This window comes from Monomorium pharaonis, chromosome 2 (assembly GCF_013373865.1).
Source record: "Monomorium pharaonis isolate MP-MQ-018 chromosome 2, ASM1337386v2, whole genome shotgun sequence".
In the NCBI taxonomy this organism is placed as follows: Eukaryota; Metazoa; Arthropoda; class Insecta; order Hymenoptera; family Formicidae; genus Monomorium; species Monomorium pharaonis.
The window spans coordinates 30,265,710-30,287,062 of NC_050468.1; the positions used below are offsets into that span (position 1 = coordinate 30,265,710).

At 31.1% G+C, this 21,353-nt stretch overlaps 2 protein-coding genes across 4 annotated transcripts in view; one reads left to right on the forward strand and one right to left on the reverse strand.

Moving 5' to 3' along the window:
- LOC105832483 overlaps positions 1–21,353 on the reverse strand; it is a 330,229-nt gene that overhangs the window by 172,695 nt on the left and 136,181 nt on the right. For all 3 annotated transcript variants that reach the window (XM_028194181.2, XM_028194180.2, XM_028194179.2), the window contains exon 4: positions 2,305–2,364. In XM_028194181.2, the coding sequence (XP_028049982.1) occupies positions 2,305–2,364 (60 nt within the window). The remainder of the gene's footprint in view (positions 1–2,304; positions 2,365–21,353) is intronic.
- On the forward strand, positions 8,074–16,176 carry LOC114255461. The gene is made up of 4 exons (XM_028194185.2): positions 8,074–10,644; positions 14,216–14,327; positions 14,629–14,842; positions 15,603–16,176. Exons 1-4 carry the CDS (start codon positions 10,533–10,535, stop codon positions 15,846–15,848), a joined length of 684 nt encoding a protein of 227 aa, XP_028049986.2. The 5' UTR covers positions 8,074–10,532; the 3' UTR covers positions 15,849–16,176.

Here is a 21,353-nt window from a genome sequence, read left to right on the forward strand (position 1 = left end):
AAATTGAGCGAAAGAGTGAGATTTATTTCAAAATCCGATTCCAATATCTTTCTCAATCTTAATTGTCAATGTAAGAATTTCGCGTTTAATTAGAAGTGTATTTTGATCCTTTTTTTTTTGCGTTTTATAGTCACATGACCGTAAAATATGCGATTCGAGTCGTTTATAAGTCGTTCGCAAGTGAACACTGAAAATTACACGGGCCCCATAACTTACGGCGGATTTATATCCTCCCGCGATATATGTGTGTATGTCGAACCACTACCACCGATTCTAATTGGCATGCACATTAATACAGGTACATTAACAGAGGCTGCGATTAATTACCCGTCCGTGACGCGCAGCCCAGTCCAAAGTATTCCCTGCACGCTAATAAATTGAGTTCACGCGCGCGGCATAGTGCGAGGGGACGGGCGCAATTAAATAACGACCAAAAATATCTGGCGGCACATCACTTTTTCAAACGTGCCCAAGCGTAATTCACACGATTCTTTCCTCCCCCCTCCCCCCCTCACACGGAATTTTTTTACGCATCACGTAACACGGTCCGGTTGCGTTAACAAAATCCGAAATTAGTTGGTAGTTTCGTATTAATCGCGTTGTGCGTTCGCGTTGACCGCCCGCCGGCGTGGCGTGCTTGCTCTTCCATCACGTCGAACACATCGCACCGAAATGGTGTACTACCGCGTCGCGAATGTAATCGCCGTACGTGAGCATGTAAATCCGAAACGATTCGCCGCATTAATAGCAAGATGCGATGCACAGCGAGGGAAATTGCGCGCCCGTCGTGTCTCGTTTTTCACGAATTCGCTATTTTACATTATCATACAACGCCCCCGGAACGTCCCCGAGACATGACTATCGCCTTTAATGTAATCGAATATCCTCGGATGATCTCCGTCCAATGGAGCTCACGAAATGGCTCATGGTTTGTTTCAAAGAAATATGGCGTGTCGGCCTGGGATGTGTTTAATGGCGCGATTAATATGTACTTCACAATGAAGCGGTGGATAATAATTTTCAGCAGTATGAATAGCAGCCCGGCTTAATTAATTCTTCGATGTAATCTAAGTACTAAGCATTTTTATTTCTGTCTGTTCTAGAGATCGCGATTTGTAATTGTAAATTGCTTCTTACACGTACCTTTAAATAATGAAAATTTTAATTAGAACATATAAGTTCTAAGGTATTTTTTATAATAAAATTATGTAATATTAAATTAAAGTAAAGCTCATATTTCAAATACGCGTTTAAAGGTTTAACTGATGCACGAGGTATTTAAAAATTTATTCAAAATTTATGCTATCGTAGAAAATAGAATTAACATGGTTAATGCAGACAAAACAAGATTAATCAATCCAACTAATAACACAGCATTAAATGATACGTTATGTACTCGAGAATTAATAGTACATCGCTATATCTAGTATTATTGTCTAGAATGGACTTCATTATCACGTGTAGGCTGTGATAACGAATTATTACTCATCTTTAAATTACCATGTCATCTCATAAACATTTATTACACGTATTATGCAATTTATTATAAATAACATGTGGGACGTTTGTTATGAATAATCGATACTACAGAAATGCGATAAAAGATATCTATTCTCTTCTTTGGAAACTTATTCTCCGCCTTGAAATATATATAGTAACCTTATAAATAAATTGATAAACGATCCATTCCTAAACGATCCATTCCTAATCAAATTTTGTTGTATAATTAAAATATCAATTTGACATTTGTCAATAAATTCCTAGATAAATGGAACAGCAATAATTTTATACTATTATTGCTTTATTATTCTTACGATAAAACTTTTAAGCGACATTTTTGAGCTATTTAATTTACATCTTCAACTTAAATATTTTAATAGAGGTGTAATTACGCCCGCTTATTATGCATGATTCTATGATCAAGAGAAATGCCGCGTAAGCGGACGCAAAAGGGGAAGTTTGCTTGGTTTAAGGTTCATGAGATGCGTTAGGACCTCGTGAGAGAGAACCGGATAGAATGGACCACTTGGTAGCGCTGTTACTTTTAATTAGAGCAGCCAGCCGCTCTATTTCGGAACGATTAGCAGAGCAGAGCTAGACTTAGTAGCAATTTTTACTCATTATAGCTCCCAGGAAGCATCCCTGGGGTGATGTAGCGTGAAAAGATGAAAATCTCTCTCACGGGACCAGATATTCTGACAGAAACATCTTCCTGTTATCGTCTGTGAATCGTTTCCTCTTGGAATGGTAGTTATTATGCAGCCGATAAGATAATGAAGAAAAAAACTCGGAAGTAAAACTCACCTTTCGGCTGTTCCCATCTTTAGGAGTCAGGTCCGAGGCTACTGTTCCAAAAATGGTTGGCTGAAACAGAAATCGTAACATTTGTTAGTCGTCTTTACATTTTATAATTTTGTAAATAGCATTTTAAAACATCATAAAAAATATATAAAAGAGAAGATAGTATTGTAATCACTCGTAATATTTTTGTTATTAAATAAGGAATTTATTTATGAAATCGTTCATTGGGTTGCTGGCAGTGCCGCTATTATACCAATACACAGTAATCGACATTTGTAATAGATAAAAAGCATTTTTTAACACTTTGAAATTTTTCAAGGTATATTTTAACGTTAAACATACACGTGTATTATAGATTTTCATTACTATAGTCCATGTATTGAAGAGATCATGTGTACTTACATATATTTACATTCAGTATTTTTCCTGTATTATGACTAATTAATTTTATAACTAAACACTATGTTTTTAAATTGTTTATATTAAATTTATTCGTAGTACTTATACTTCTGTTTTTATAATTACAAATTACAAATTACAATATCTAAGTAATCTCGCAGTTTCGTGCAAATCTTTAACTTCAGAATTTTTTAACAGGTACGTATACAAATTGCAGTCAATAATTAATACGTAGTCGATCAACTACGTCACGCAACTATTGCAAGTTTATCACTCGGAAAACATTCTTTTTTAAAGATTTATAAATCAATACTGTTTACTTTATTCAGCTCTTTATATATAATTGCGATGAATTGCAAACATCTCGTAACTATAGTTGGATAAAACATAGCTAAGGAACAAAACTGTCTAAAACTGGTGGTGAACGTTGCATATTTTGTACGAAACTGTCAGAACGTAATGCGGTCACATAAAACTGCGAATTACAAAATGTCGTCATAAAATCACGATGTCTCGTAAATTCAAGGATGACGTTTCATACAGTATAGTAGTAGATTGGCCATTAACTTCCGACCGATGTATCGTAGTATCTGAGTAGCATAAATAAGATAATAACGTATCGCGTAATAACACGGTATATGTATAATAAACTCATAATAAATACAAAGTATAAACAGTATGGATAAGAATATTAAATCTTAATATTCTTTGAAATGACCCTTGGAAAAAGACTTGAATTACTTTAGATTAACCTTTTAGATACCTTAAATTACCTAAAAATTTCTTCAGTAAACTTTTAGATTTGTAAGGTAATTTTGAAAACTTTAACTTCATAAATTTTTCTAAGGGGACAATTGACGCTTTGATGGCAAATTACATTATTAGTGTCTTAATCTCATTTTTCAAAAATTTATCCTTCTTATTCTAAATATGATCACAAAAATCAGTAAGCGACTTTTTTCTTTAAAGTTCTTTAAAGTTTTACGGTAAGCAAATTGGAATATATCTAATATGTGCCAATATATCTAATAAGTGTATACTTTATGTGTGTAAAATCGTGTAGATATTTATCATTAGGCATTTTATTTTTGTACTTTTTACACGTCTAAATGTGTTTTGTATAAAAAATACAAAAATAATACGCGTATAAACGCGTAAAGTGACTATATAATTTGGTTTTGCAGTAATATAATGCATTATTTACAAAATATTCGAGATTGACAATTTAAAATAAGACATTGTATCTCTTAAAAAAATGTTTTCAGGATCAATTTATGTGTGGTATACACAATGCCATATTTCTATAGCATGCAGCAATATATATTTTTAATTTTATTATATTTTTTTTATATATTTAACAACAATACACAATAATAAGTTTTTAATATATTAAAACAAGTTGCCGGCATAATGATATCGTTAATGTCCTGGAAATTATATCACGCATGTTACGATTATTTGATCATTCGCGGTCGAATCATCTCGCAACGTTAATTTCAGTAAATTATTACATCTGATTCCATTAGATGCATTTAACGCGCCACATATTTTACACGATTATCATTTACAAATTTTACTGTCGAACTGCATTGGCAACAACCCATTGACTGTTGCTCGATCTATTCGCTTAATTTCAAATCAGCCGAGCCACAGTCAATATTTTATGAGGCTTAATGAAAACTGTCAACGCGACGACAGCTTTGATAAATAAAGCCAGTTTTTACACCCGGCGGACGATATTGGTGGTCGTTCTCCTCGAGTTTTAATGCATCGCCCGTTGCAACGAAATTAAATCGCTCATACGAAGTGACGGTCCAAGTTTCTTCGTGTATGTTTAAATCAAATATCCATGTGTATCCACCATATATTTATGGATTATATAATAATAAAAAAGATATTGTGCATTCTATTATTCACTATTATTTACTACTGTTTTGTTATTATTTTATGTTAATTTATATCCATAATAGTAAATTAAGTTAGAACATTACATAATAATAAATAAAGCTTCATTATTAAAATTGTTCGTGCACTTATTCAAGTTTAATTTAAATATGTATCACTTTGCGTAATCTTGTATGTTTAAAATTTCCAGATCGTTCTATAAAATATAAGCAGAAGTTTATCTACAGTATATATACTGATCTATTATAACGTTAATCCTTTAATTATATTATTAAAAGTCTCTATCCTCTACATGTTTTTAATTTATTTAGGCTCAATGAGTGTCATTACAATAAAATCCAATTTAAATTTGCAGAGTTTCCTGCATCACGGAGATAGAAAGTTTACCTCCGCAAAATCGAGTGTCACCGACAGCAGCAGCAGAAACTTCCAATATCTCACTAAAAAATCGAGGCAGCAAAATTACTTGGCTATCCTCACGCGCAAGAAGCTTACCCTTCGACCGTAAATAATCAAACAAAAACTGTGACAGCTTATTCTCGAAACTAAATTTATTTCAAGTAACTTCAGAAAAAACGATTTCTCATTGTTCGCATCATATTTGCGTAATAATTTATAAGAGATTATACAGTTTTAATAAAAAATAACTTAGAATTAGAAACTTTGGAAAATTGGGTATTATAAAATTTTATTCTATTTTAATAATTTATAATGGCGTTCTTCGCTTAATTATTTACTAACTATTAATTTAAGATTAAATACGTAAAATTATATATGTGTATAAACGTATATCTTATTAATTTAAGAAAAATTAAATTTTTATAAATTAAAATAACATATTAATAGTAGATAGATTATTAAAGTAAAAATTTATCCTCAATTCTACGCAATATCTAATTTTAAATTATTGTTTTTATTATGACCAATTCTTTGTATAAATTATTATAAAACAAAAAATTTTTCCAAAAATTTAACCCGACTAGGAATTAAAATAAGGTTCCGATAAGATTCCTATGATGTTGGCCTTAAATTCAAACGAATTAATTTCAAAAATCATTTACGTTGATCATTAAATTAACAAATAAAAGTTAACATTTAGTTAGATTTGATAAATATCTCAATAAAATTACTTTAAAATAACTTCGTAAGCCTTGAAATTCAGAGACGGTTGTAAAAATCGAAATAATCAAATTCAGGAATAGATAAGATCGCTATAGGATTGTCGAGTCCATAAAAACTCACTCAAGGAAATTGTTATCGATATCGAGGTAGATGCGGTCAAAATCGAAAAGCTGATAGCAAAAGACAAGAAACGGAGTCGTGACAGGCATGAATTCACATCGACTTGCTACAAGAGATATCGAGGGAATTCTCTTGAAAGTCAAAAAGCATCGTCTAACGAAAAAAAATTCTGGAAAAGTAGTTTAAACTTTAGAAATATAAATCATTAGATTTGAATGTCAAAAGAGAAGAGAAACTTATAATATCGATACAATGTATAATGCAAATGATTATGATTGCACAGATTTAAGTCTGTGTGAAGTTAGCACCGCATCTTTCAAAATTGTAAGTTTTATCAAGAGTACTATTTGCACCCCAAAGAGTACTAGAGTTCCTGATAGGTATTAGCAAGAGTACCGCCGAAATATTTAGAGAAATTGCAATTTGAAAATATGAGGTGCTAACTTCCCGTGGCACCGCAACATGAAAAATATATTGTTTTAAAGATCCTATCTTAAAGTACTCGAAAAGTACTACAGTTCCTGATACATTTTAACAATAGTACCAACCGCCAAATATTATAAAAAAATTATTGAAATTTGGAGATGGCACCGCAAAATGAAAAAAATATTGTTTTAATGATCCCATCTTAAAGTACTCAAAAAGTACTAGAGTTCCTGATACATTTTAACAATAGTACCAACCGCCAAATGTTTTTAAAAAATTATTGAAATTTGGGGATGGCACCGCAAAATTAAAAAATCATTCTTTTAATGATCCTATCTTAAAGTACTCGAAAAGTACTAGAGTTCCTGATACATTTTAATAATAGTACCAACTAATAAATACTGAAAAAAAAAATTTTTTAAGATTACAGCCTATCTTTCATAAAAGTGGCCGTAACTCCTTTGCCTTTAATTTCACAGCTTTATGCCTTAATAACTTTCGAAAGTACTCGCTGGGGTGCCAAAAGTACTCTAATCAAAACCCGGGAATTGTAAAAAATTTTATCTCTCTAAGGGACTGACTGTATCTAAAAGTGGCCGTAACTCTTTTGCGTCAAGTTTCACAGCTTTGTGCCTTAATAACTTTTGAAAGTACTCGCTGGGGTGCCAAAAGTACTCCAATCAAAACCCGGAAATTGTAAAAAATTTCACCTCTCTGGAGGACTGACTGTATCTAAAAGTGGCCGTAACTCCTTTGCGTCAAGTTTCACAGCTTTGTGCCTTAATAACTTTCGAAAGTACTCGCTGGGGTGCCAAAAGTACTCTAATCAAAACCTGGAAATTGTAAAAAATTTATATATATATATATACATAAATACAAGTTTTTAGAAAAAATAGATTGATATATAACGTACAATTTGCCGGCCTTTTAAAGGTTGAGGTACAAAGCTATAAAATCAAAAACAAAAAAGTTACGGTCACTTTTAATTATGTTAAGTCCTCGAAAGAGATACAATTTTTCACAATTTCCGGTTCTGACTGGAGTACTTTTGGCACCCCAGCGAGTACTTTCAAAAGTTATTAAGGCACAAAGCTGTGAAACTTGACGCAAAGGAGTTACGGTCACTTTTAGATACAGTCAGTCCTCCAGAGAGGTGAAATTTTTTTACAATTTCCGGGTTTTGATTGGAGTACTTTTGGCACCCCAGCGAGTACTTTCAAAAGTTATTAAGGCACAAAGCTGTGAAACTTGACGCAAAAGAGTTACGGCCACTTTTAGATACAGTCAGTCCCTTAGAGAGATAAAATTTTTTTACAATTTCCGGGTTTTGATTAGAGTACTTTTGGCACCCCAGCGAGTACTTTCGAAAGTTATTAAGGCACAAAGCTGTGAAATTAAAGGCAAAGGAGTTACGGCCACTTTTATGAAAGATAGGCTGTAATCTTAAAAAATTTTTTTTTTCAGTATTTATTAGTTGGTACTATTATTAAAATGTATCAGGAACTCTAGTACTTTTCGAGTACTTTAAGATAGGATTATTAAAAGAATGATTTTTTAATTTTGCGGTGCCATCCCCAATTCAATAATTTTTTAAAACATTTGGCGGTTGGTACTATTGTTAAAATGTATCAGGAACTCTAGTACTTTTTGAGTACTTTAGATGGGATTATTAAAACAATATTTTTTTCATTTTGCGGTGCCATCTCCAAATTTCAATAATTTTTTATAATATTTGGCGGTTGGTACTATTGTTAAAATGTATCAGGAACTGTAGTACTTTTCGAGTACTTTAAGATAGGATCTTTAAAACAATATATTTTTCATGTTGCGGTGCCACGGGAAGTTAGCACCTCATATTTTCAAATTGCAATTTCTCTAAATATTTCGGCGGTACTCTTGCTAATACCTATCAGGAACTCTAGTACTCTTTGGGGTGCAAATAGTACTCTTGATAAAACTTACAATTTTGAAAGATGCGGTGCTAACTTCACACAGGCCAGATTTAAAAACTAAAATTGTTAATTTAAAAGAAAGCAAAGCTGCTTATATAAATAGAATCGAAAAATAAAACACTTGAAGAATCAAGAAAGAGATCTATTAAATGGTATGATAGCTTTTGTACTATTTTATATTTTTTTAATAATTAATGTTAAATTTTTCACGACACATATCGAAAAGAGCATCTGACGAAATGTGCGTTAAATTTGAAACCCGTATTCCATGTATAAGAAAAGCCATGAATGTATAAACTGTAGGTTTTTATTTTTTTTAATTATCAAAGTAGATCATGTTTTATTGGTATTTATACGGTGCAATATCTAATTTTCGAGAAATAAGGAGAGTACTAAATTACAAATTTTTCCATCTTTCCTCTAATAATTTTAAAGCAACAATCGATAAATATGCATTAATATCGTTTAAAAATTACATGCGATAATACAACATTCTTCGCCACTAAAACATAATAGGAATTCTCCATCACGAAAATATTAACGGAAAAACTCCGCCCGAAATAGATAAGAATTTGAATTTCAATATAAATTTGAATAAGCTGATTAAATCAAGACGCTATAAAAGATTTAGACAAATTGATTCTGATAAAAGAAAGAATAGAAGATAATATGAAAATTTAAAGTGGTAATAATTTTGAAGAAACAATCAACACAAATACCGATATCATTTATGAAGTACCCATTAATACAAAGTTTTCAACTAAAAAAGATTAACCAAAATTAAAAATCTCCACCTTGCCGATTGATATGAATTTTAATTCCGATATAATTTTGAATAAGCGGATCACGTCAAGGCACAAAGAAAGTTCAAGAAATATATCAGGATGTAACAAACATTTCAATCGTATTCAAATGTGTCAATTAATTCAAACAAGGGATAATGTTTCTTTGAAAAAAAGGATTTATAATTCAAAATGCATAAAAAATTGATTGAGAGAAATCAAATAAAAAAATTAATAATCTATTTATGATTAATATCTATCAATAATTTTGACTTAACACAAACTGCTTCATGCAATTTATCAAAGAATTATAATAACTGATTTACTGAAATCACTGAAGGGACACATTTTTGCAGTAATTTTTGCATATTTTCTTTTAATGTATAATTACAAGCATTAAATATTAAAGTTGTATATGTATGTACAAGAAAATAATTTCCTTTTTACAATATAATAAAAATAAACCGTACAATAAAAATATTAAGCTTTATTGTAATTAATAAATTATGATGTTATGAAATTGTTACAATACAAATATATTTGTAAATAAAAGTTGCATTCAAAAAATCGTATACATGATACCGTATTATCTGTCTCAATTAGTTTCTGTTGCCATGTTTTATTGCTATCTTTTAAATATCATAGATATCTAATTATATTGTCAAAAAAAAGATAAAAGTTGAAATTAATTAATAAACGTGTTCGCATTTTATAAATCTGTGTGTGTGTGTGTGTGTGTGTGTGTGTGTGTGTGTGTGTGTGTGTGTGTGTGTGTGTGTAGACGCTTCGATGATATCTGAAAAAATAGATAATGTATTCACGAAGTATTTCCCTTTACAAGCAAAAGAAAAAAAAAATTAATCGGTCACAAATACGTGTGCACTACTTTAATCAAACACAGTTTATTAAGACGAACAAAATGCGATCAAGCGACGCGCGTGTCGAAATCGGATACGGCAAACTCGATTTTCCGTACCATTTGCGAGATCATATTGGTTCTGCATTGATATGAATACTACGATCGATAACATACGTGACCCACTCTAGTAAACAAAAATATTATCTCCTTTCTAAAATCGTATCAAGTCATTTGTCGGTATGCAATCACGTAATGTATAATGTATAATGTATATTGGCGTGTTCTTAATAAAGAAAAGCTCTATGCAAATGCACAAATATAATCAAGTTGTAAAAATGTGTTTTTTATCTTGTCTACTGGTTTGTACAAATAAAAATAGCATCTACTCAAGAATGTGTGTCTACGATTATTTCTACTAATTGATTTCTACTAATTTCTACTAACTGAAAAATTATTACACTAATGTTTGTAGTTCAATTCTCCTTTGTATTATAATATCCCATTAAAAGAAGGTAGCGATAATCAGCGCACGTCGTTCCTCCTTCGAAAAGTTCTAAGATGATTATGGAGAGATTTGCTACAACGGGATTCGTTCACGGATAATAAATCTATCCCCACTGTACCAATCAGTCAACAGTATATGTACATACATGATGTGTATATCAAATGCTGTCAGACAAAATGGCCATCAGCCACAGTAACCACCTGTTCGTGCCTGTGGCATTTGTCTTTTGTCTTCTGTTGCCACTCATTCATGCTTCGGATTCACGCAGTGACAGTAAGCAACAATCTCTTTACTTTACACAATTTTTTTCAATTTTAAAAAATTTTACAATCTAACAAAAAAACATTTATGTCACTCTGCAAAGAGAATGTAGTCGGTAATATTATTTGCAGTATAAGTATTTGACATTTTGAAAATAAAAGCAATAAATTCCGGAATTATATCACATAAAGATAACGTTTGAAATAGGATAACTATTTATTAAACTTCTTAAATTTCACAATTTTCAAAACAAATAATGTTAAACAACATTTTAAAAATAACAAATTACTTAAAGCTCAAAGTGAATAATTTAATACACGTCACGCTACATATTATGATCTTATTTTAACAAATTTTTAATAGTTTATTTTCGGCAAATCCATAGTTTTATTACAGAACTTCAATCTCGACACTTGAATCTCGACAATCGTGTGATGTTGGATAAAGTTAATGTGTGAATTATAAAAACGTGAATGTAAAAATAAAAAAGAAATTTATGGAAGTGCTACAATGTAATTTAATTAATTATGTAGGTCGCTCAAGTTGGTTGTTAAAATGTCAGAACTTTTTGCCGAGTTCTACATAATTATTTTGCTAATCTAAAATTATTTTAGCAAATCGTTCTTTCCGTGTAGTGATCACAACCACTATTACATCGTAATTTACGACGTAAGGTTTGAACAAGCCAAATAAGAGTAACAAAAATCGATTCAAGTCCTACTCTGGTGTAAGATGCCAGAATCCTTATCTCTATCCGCTTCAGCGAATCGACCAACGATAGTGATTCTAAAAGAACAAAATCAGAAGGAGACTGGTATTTCTCTCGCCTTTGCGGCGATTCCTATGATCTCCTTCCATTGTCTTTTTACGCCATTGTTATCGAGACGAATCATATTCGATACGACTAAAAATATCGATCCGCACCCTGCCGAGATTATCCGACTCGTGATAATTTGATTTAATTCTTATCTCATCATACCTGAATCCGTGGAAAATTGCCATTTTCACGCTAACGTCCTCAATCAGATACAGAAAACACAATTATCTAGAAGCGTGTTGATTGAACGGCAATTGTAAAACGCGTGTGCGTATTTATTCTATTCTGTCAGACACCGTGGCAAATGTGCCGTGAGCTTAAATGTATCCTTTGCGTTTTCTCTTGCTTACTTAAATTAACGTTTTTACTTTACTTTAACATTAGCAGCATTACTTCAGATTAGGTCGTAAAAAATTCTTACGTGAACAAACTACTTTTTTTCGCTTAGTATATTTGTACGCGCGCGCGCGCGTGTGTGTATGTGTGTGTGTGTGTGTGAGAATTCACACAGAACTAAGTTCATTTTCTCTCTAATTTAAGAATTAAAATTGTAAACTTTTATACACCCTCAAGTCTTTCATACCATAAAGTCTTATTTTTACTTCATCTTAAGCAAATTCGATAAAATTTTAATATAAAGATTATAGTACAGGGCACATTTTTAATAATAACTAATAATAAAGTGGTAGAAAAAAGCTCGTTCAATTTTATTTGAGAAACAGTTGACACCATTGGTTAACTTAAAAAATTTTGGAATATGCGATCGTCGATAAAAGAAACAAATATAGAAGTCAGAAGTCGGTAATCAAGTTAGTAATGAATACAGAATATGAATAAAAATCTGATTCTTTCTGGCAATTTTATCACGAGATAAAGAAAGCTCATTTATTTGATATTCACTGATTTTTAGTTCGAAAATCTTTTCGCGCAATTAGGTTAAGCCCTGACGTCAATTCCGGAGATAAACTTGAATCCGTTTAAAATGGTTGGCATCGATTTTCTATTTCCGGCGCGGACCGCGTATCGCGATCGTAACGCGTCAGCCAAAGTCGCGAAGCGTTTTCGCATAAAAGTCGCGGCCGAATGCAATCTCCGTGTAGCGATAAAGGCTGTCGGATACTTTCCGCTCGTTATATCGATCCGCTCAAAATACGGTGCTAACTTCGTAGATTACAGTTTACTCCGTGTCGTACTTCAGCGTCAAAGGGTAAAGTTGCTTTTTCCCCCAACAAAAGCTGGCGCGCCCAAAATCTAATTCCATCGTCAGTAGCGGAGCACCCTGTGCGTCACGAAATAAATTAAATTCTGCTAAAAGTGCTGCCCATTGGCGAGTTAATGCGAATCATAATTTTTTCTTCTGTTCTTAATTTACTTCGAAATCACACGGGTTTTGCACTAATAGATTTTATTAGCGTCACGAATTTTTTATTAGTGCCTTTGTAGCGCTTCTCTTTGGCCTGAATATACTTTGACAATACGTCTGTAAATTATATTTTATGAACTAAAGGTATCTTAATCTATTTTTAATTTCTAAACTAATATGCGAAATACATTTGATATGTTATAATTACTTTTTGTTTAAATTTTTAAATTTAAAAATTGAGGGAACATGCTAATTATGTGTCTGTAAATTCTACTAAAATTTTTCCGTTTTGGAAAAATGTTTCCATTTTGGTTGTTCCAGGCACAGGAACAACATTTTTAAAACTTAATATTGTATTAATTTTATATAAAATATATAATCTTCAAAATTAGGCGTGATCATCACATGATTGAGTCAAATATAGGATTTAATTTAACTAAAACCAATTATACAAAAATGAATTTTTTTACGGCAAAGTGACTTGATTGCTGAAGAGTTGTCCCGCAAAATTACACATAAAAAAAGAAAACGATAAAAAATGGCCATGGTGACAGCATATAGATTCACATGTGCGTGTACACAAATGGCTGGCAGTTGACGAATCAAAAGTAAATACCAGCAAATGGACTTCACACGAGAGACGACTACGATTCTCTCGTAACGCTTTACTACGCTTTTATCTTTTCAATTACCGTCTGTGCCTCGCTGGCAATTAAATATCGTTAAACTGTTTCCGATTGTGGCCAAGAGCATGTGACTTCAGACTATGTCGTCAAAGCTATTCATTTTATTGTACGTTTACGAGCTGTAACGCGTACTACGCGAAAGTGATCCCTTTTCATTTATCACTTTCATACCTTACTATATAAACGATCATTTTATATTTCCATATGCCAACAAGATTTTTAAATAACGAGAGGTATCAGAACAAATCAATTGGTTTTCATAAGAAGTCGGATTGATAATAAACAGATGAAATAAACTTTATAGAATATTGAAAAAAAGAAATAATAAATAATAAGTCTCTTGGAAAAAGAAATGGTTTTATAAAAGACATTGATAAATAGTTTAAAAATAATACGTAGAAATTAATTCTACGAATTACAAGTATAAAGTGTAATCCCTGTGGCGAGTAAATATTTATCTGTTTGTTACAAAGATAAATTAAAACTTTAATAATCGTTTGCATAGCTACCTTAGTATAAAGCTCAATATATCTCTAACTTTGACAAGTAAGAAAATCAGGAACGATAACGCATAGTGAGAGACATTAAGTAGCTTCTTGGCAAGGATCCTCAACCTCAAAGTACTTTTTATTTCATATTATATATTCTAAATGTAATCAAGTAGTGATTAAGTCTCATCTTTAAAGACCGAGTATTTAACGTCAGTCTCGTTTGCAGATTACAGTGACTCGAGACTCGAGAAGAACCCTGCGGTTTCGAGGCACAGGAACAACATTCAGCGGTTACCGAATTACAACTGGAAACCACCTGACAAGTACTATGGCCCGAGGTATTCCGGTAAACCGCAGTCAGTCACTGCGTTGATAATACCAGATGTTCATAAAGTTTCTGTTTTAGTTCTTATGTCAAATGCATCTTACATTTAGAATAAAAATAATAATATAACACTGTAAAATATTATAAACGATCTTTTGAGGAAAAAATATTCATTCTATATAAATAAAAATATTAAAAGTTGATGTTTTTACAACTAAAGAATAATAAATCATAAATAAATAAGACTTTAGGCGGTACAATTCACGAAACAAACTATTGCAAACGAGATTACACGAAGCCAACCGTTCTAACAGGGAAGAATCGACGGAGAAAAACCTGGGGATGGAATTTACAAAACCCGAGGATCCGGAACAAAGGATGGCGGATTCGTGGATAAAGAAAATGCAGGAGATAAGCCGACAGGAGAGAGAAAAATGGGCAGCGCACAGAAGAAACATGAAACTTACCCTCGACAATGTCGAAGAAACTACGAAAGCAGGAAAACTTACGAACGACGAATCAATCACGGTGAGGACACACCAAAAATTCTCTTTTTGGAACAGTAAAAGTTTTGGCATTATTATATTTGCAGATATTCAGAGAATCTCCAAGAAAATTATGATTAAGTTATTTGACATTTCATATAGCTGTAGAATAAGATAATATTATGTGATATTGTTATGAATTTTTATATTATATACTTTTAACAAGATAGATTTAATTATAGATTCCAATGTTTTCGAAAAATAAAGATATTTAAAAAAAAATAGGAAAAAAGATCATAACTTTTATTAAAATTTATTAATTTTATAACTTATTTTTATATTCCTTTCAACGATTTATTTTTTTTTTAATAAATCGTTGAAAGTAAATATAAAAATAAGTTATAAAAATAAATTGAGATCAATAATGGATATTTTGACATAAATATTCATATATTGGATATAGAATTGTACAACAGATTCAACATTAAAAACAGATTCAAAATATTAGAATGTCTTTAAAGTTAATTTAATAAAATTTTAATAAAATCATAATTAATAAAATTATTAGCAAAATTATTAGCAAAAATTAATATTTTTTGAAAACATTTATTCATAAATTTTTTCATATAAAAAAATATATTTTTTCATAACTTAAACGTCATTATTTTACAAACTATTTAAGTAGTTACGAAATAACGATCTTTTTACACAGCTTTAGAAAAGTAAAAACTCCGTAAAAACATATAAACAAATTTTAAATATGTCAATTTACAAATTTTATATGACTTCTTATTATATATTAGGTTGATCCTATTACTTTAAAATCGCTCGTATGGTATCCATCAACAAATCAAGACAACAGGAGAATGGAAGATGGCTCTTCTCGGTCAAGCTCAAAGCAACTAGCGGATACAAATGTCGATGGAGCTTTTGACAAAAAACTTAAAAATGATGAACGGAATACAGATATAAAAATTCATATAAAAAATTCCTTCGAAAGCCATCTGCAACTCATCGACGACACAAGGACTATGAAATATCCGACATAAAGGAAGAGCCATTCTTCAAACAGAATGCAGCTACCGATTACGAGAAAAGCAAACTTGAGAAAGATCGTCCCAGTTCCATAACAAATTCACCCCCTGAAAAGTCGATTTCACAACAGTTTAAAGATGCACATATCCTTAAAAGTAGTACGAGTACAAATGCGCAGAAAAATTTTACGAAATTTTCAGAAATCGACGAAGATGTAAACTTAAATCATTTAAATGATTCTGAAGCATCTCTTGAGAAAAAATATTTGAAACGATTTAATTCCTCTCGAAATAAAAAGAAAGAAAGCAACAACAAGAAGAAGGTTAAACAGCAAACGGAAAACTTGTTGATGAGGAAAAATGATAACGTAAATTCGCATCCCGAATCAGTCAAAGAAAAGTCGCGAAAGTCAATCTCACAGCAATCGGAAACTCCCCATGTCCCTGAAAGTTCAACAAATAAGAATCATGAAAAATTTTCGGGGACCAAAGAGAACTTGAATCATAAGATCGATTCTAAGTTTCCCGCAAAAGAATATTCTAGTCAATCTAGTCTCTCTCCCAATGAGGAGCACAATCAGGACAGTAAGAGGGACGACGGGAAGACCGTAACGGCGAGATCGTTGGTGTGGAAAAGCAAGAAGGAGAAGGATAGTGCGGCGGGAAATGATGTGACAGAGAAACTGAATCACGAGAGATCGGGTTTTCGTTCTGGTAGATGGGGCATGAGTGTCTCATCGCCGCCTGCCAAATTTCTGAAGGATATGTCTCGACGATTGAAGCGTCGGAAAAATGAGGAACAGACCGAGGAAGACGGAAAGCGTCACTTATTTGGTCGATGGGGTATGAGCATCGCCTCACCTCCGAAGGAATTCTTGGAAGACATCTCGAGGCTGCATCGAGAACACGGAACTGAATGTTTCACTGGGTCAGGGCCGAACGAGGTCAAAGGATCTTCCGATGATCGACCGCCAATTCATCAAAGTCATCGGAATTTGCAAACGGCTCAGGTTCAGCAACCAATGAATAATGAGCATTATAAGAAGCTTACTTTACTTGGAAAAGTTCCAAACGGTCTTTATTCAAGACATTTAGATTCCATTTATTGGAATAACAACCCAACAAACATTGACCTTTTTAATGAGTCATTTTTAAAATTTTTGCAAGCTTTGCGATCGTATATCTGGCAGGATGATATAGATATATCCTATCATATTCGAATCCCAAACGCTTCACTCCGTGGATAAAAAATTTTTTTTCTTTCTACGTTTAAAAACGATTAAAAATTTTTCTTTATTAAAAAAATGACTAAAAGTTAAATAATTACATTATGAAAAAAATCACAGATGACACTCATCTGAAAATTTTTAAAACATTTGTAAGTTTATAAATTACAATAAATTCTTATTTATTCACATTAAGACCAAACCACATTAAGAGTTGACCAAAGCATTTTTAATTAAATAATAAATATATTAATTATTTTTATTTTGTAGTAACATTTTTCATGTAAATTAAATGTATTACCATTTTTCCCCAAAATATATTAATACATATTTACTTTTAATATATATTTAATGATTGTATAATATAATTTAAAGATTATAATAAAATATGATACATTTACATTACTTCAAATATGTTCTTTTACATGCCCAAGTGACGCCTAATCAAATTTCTATGATTAATTATATTAAAAATGAATCCGTGAAATATAATTTAACAAGAAACCTGTATATATCGTGATATCATATTATATAATATCCGTACCGGTAATTTTCATCGTGAAAATAAGATAAGCAGTTGGTTTATTACTAATGATAACATTATGCTTCATATACATACACACACACACACACACACACACACACACACACACACACACACACACACACACACACACACACACACACATACACATACAATGAAACTGAAACAAGAACAATATCGAATAAGGTTGCTTTAGTAAAATGGCTTCAGATACGAAGTTAGTGTTTCATTATTAACGTAAAAAGTGATAAAGACGATGTAAAGAAAAATTATATAATATTAATAAAAATAAAAGAAGTAGAGAGATACAGTTAATCAGACAAAATTATTATTTTTCATATTTCATTTGAATTTCTCGAGATGAGTGCGTATAATTCCTAAGAGTACGGTAATAAATTAATATAATTAGTCTATTAAAGCAGTTCACATCTGGCGGCATCATAATATCATGATATCCAATTTAGAACTTGGCATCATATAACCATGTAATCATAGTTTATGCACTCACGTTAATCGTGCAAATCAGGTTGTTTGATACTATATCTTGTCTTTACTTTCTGAGGTTTTGTATGATATATTTTTTTTGTTACACACTTTGTTGCAATGAGGCAACATAAAAGTCGTCGAAAAGAAATACGCAGAAAGTAAAACGATATTTCACTAGGATAAACCCCAGAAGGGAAATCGTCCTAGGGAAAGAAATCCTCGGACATGGCAATAAATTTGCTCGCAATGTTAAAAACGTGCGACAAATTGCATCGTTAGATTTTTTATCGTGTACAAACGTACGGTCGAATATTTTGTACATAAATACTATATAAAAAATATTCTTGTTTTTATTTTATGTAATGTTCAATATTACTTGCTGTACCTATTATTATATTTTTCTCCGTAGGTAAAATTTCATGAGCAAATACGTAAAAGTACAAATAGATCAATAAATTTTTAACATTTCATGCTTTTTATTTGCATTTGAAAGTCATTAAAAGAGTGTTTCAATAAATCATTTAGATCTCATCAAATATTAATAAAAATATTACAAATTTTAAAGATGAATCTTCAGAGCATAAACAGTACATTTTTTTATAAAATAAAATAAAGCTGTAATATAAAAAAAATGTTACATATTTTAATATTTAAATAATTGTATGCATTAAGCAATTCTTATATGTTACGATTCAAAGCGATGTTAATACTTTCGTTATAAAAAATTTATATTTGTGAAAATGTAAAATTGACGTTATTTAAATAGAAATTGTCACTTCTTACCATTATTAAGAGAAACTCGATTTTCTGCCAGTACCTGGTAACATAGTTCGTTGTCAATATGATTATGACCGTTACGCGACATGATATCTTCAATATTAAACAATCTCATCAAAATATTTGATGCGTATTAATAAAGTTTTCTCATCATAAAGTAACTCATACCATAAACTTGAAATGAAATAGTCTACATAGAATAACTTCGTGATTAATGATAACTTCTGGATAATAATAAAAACCTAATAAAAATAAAAAAGCATAAAAGTAATGATAACGAGTTAATATAAATTTTTTAATGTTTTATATTCAACCTCAAAATATTATTCATTATTCTAGAATTTAATATGTGATATTAAAGGCTAATTTTATATATTTTGGTGACATGCATTGCTGACACGCAATTATAATATATAATCAGTACCCAAAGTTATTATGAACTTATTTTTCGATAATAATTAATTTTGATAATCAAAAATCATAATCTTTTATAAATAGCTTCACAATTAATATTTTTAATATAAAAAGTAACAAGTATTAAAAATAAAAAAAAATCATTATAAGTTAAAAAATCATAATTATTTAACCGAAAAAAGTTAAAAATCTCAACGAGAATAAATCCATCGACATTAAATTAACAGTTACAATTTGCATTGTCTGAAATATTAAATCGCAATTCATCTTTTATTCAAGAGCACAATTTCTGATTGCAAATGAGCAAACGTCAAGGCTTTTACGTGAACTAACAAAAGTGATCGGCTGCACGATCAGTGGTTGAACAGTATTATAGGTTCTGACAGGTAAAATTATCAACTGCTTCAGCGTGAAACTCGTTTAATTCTAAATATCCAAATTGTGCATAGTTAACATTAATGCAAGTGTAACAATTTAATTTCTGTTACAGCCTTTCAATAGATTCAAATGGTCTATCGTTAGTTGTAAATTAATATTATAATTAACTTTGTGGCAATATTCATTCATGTGCCTGGCTGTAATTTTAGTTCCCATTTATCAAGCTCCTCTACAAGAAACATGTTTGAATAGAATCATGATAGATCAAAAGACCGATCATATTAGAAAGATTTATGCGAAATAGTTATTTAAACATGTTAATGTTTGACAAGTTAATTATCCATAACAATCAAAGAGAGAATAATGTTTGCCAAAGTTATAAAAAAAGACAAAAAACGGGTCGTGAAAAAAAAAAGATGAAAGAAGCAAAAGAGCAATCGACGATTCTAGGATAGCAGATTAAATTTCTGGTTTCTTTTCTCAAAAAGTTTTTGCTATCACCCGAACGATCTCCGATTAAAATTACACGGAAGCTCTTTTTACGTTTCGGTCGTAACTAACGGATGTTTGCGGATCTTCACTGACTGACGTACCACAAAAAACCAAGTACTATCAAAACTAGAAAAAAGAATTATTTTATTTCATGCTGTTCATAAAACATATCAAGTTATTATTCCATGTCGAGATAGTTTCGAGAAAAAGAAAGAGAGAAAAAAATCTTCAACGGTTTTATTCAAATATTAACAATCGTGTTAGCCATTGGCATAATATTATCAACGAATCAATTCGAGCCCATATAACCTGCGAAAACATATTTTAAAAATAAGATATTTTGAAATAAAAATAATAAACAACGTATGCGCACGCGTGTGAAATATTGCAATTCTATTGCTTATGAAGAAGAGCACAAGACTTATCATATACTAAGAACGTATGTAATGCTAATAAACATTCTCAAAATTATACTTCGTCGAATCCAAATGAGAAAACCCGTGGCTATTTTCGCGATGTGAGAAATTATTCATATTATTCGAAGCAGATTGTTGTTTTAGAAGAAAGAGAGAAAAAGAGAGAGAGAGAGAGAGAGAAAGAGAGAGAGAGAGAGAGAAAGAGAAGAATAAAGTGTCGGTGGAAAAGCACCGAAGAAATCATCATTTTATGCCACGCCACAAAATAAATAAAACTTCCTGTGCCGTCAAAGTTCGATCGTAAAGAGCGAGTTGAGATGACGCGTTTTGCTGGAGCAGCTTCTCCTAAAATATGTTTTCTGTAACGTTAGCGATTCGCATTTTATGTTGCGCCCCGTCAATTGCATCTGAACTAAGTTCGACTAACCCACAAATTTGATATTTACATATCACGCGTAAAAAAAATATTCGTGAAGTAATATTACATGTCCTGACTAAATGCAGGTCATATTTTTTATATATGCTATGTTTATTGTTAAAAAAATTATTTATTAATATGTATAAAATTTGCGAGATAAAAATCTGTAATTTTGTTATTAATTTTAATTGGTAATTTAATGGTAGTTTTGTTATTGTTAATAGAATGCAAACACTACGAGGACGTAAAAAACATATTATAATTTAAATTCCGTTTATTAGGGATTATCGGTAATACTATATGTCTGCTATAAATAGTGAGAGCTTCGAAAATCAGGGGACCTTCGTACGTAAGTAGAAATAGCAACGG

Excerpts from the sequence above, each read along its gene's own strand:
- LOC114255461 (XM_028194185.2), top strand. The coding sequence starts at position 10,533 with ATGCTGTCAGACAAAATGGCCATCAGCCACAGTAACCACCTGTTCGTG. Across the intron at positions 10,645-14,215 it reads TTCGGATTCACGCAGTGACA|ATTACAGTGACTCGAGACTC; the intron begins GTAAGCAACAAT and ends TCTCGTTTGCAG. Across the intron at positions 14,328-14,628 it reads GACAAGTACTATGGCCCGAG|GGAAGAATCGACGGAGAAAA; the intron begins GTATTCCGGTAA and ends CCGTTCTAACAG.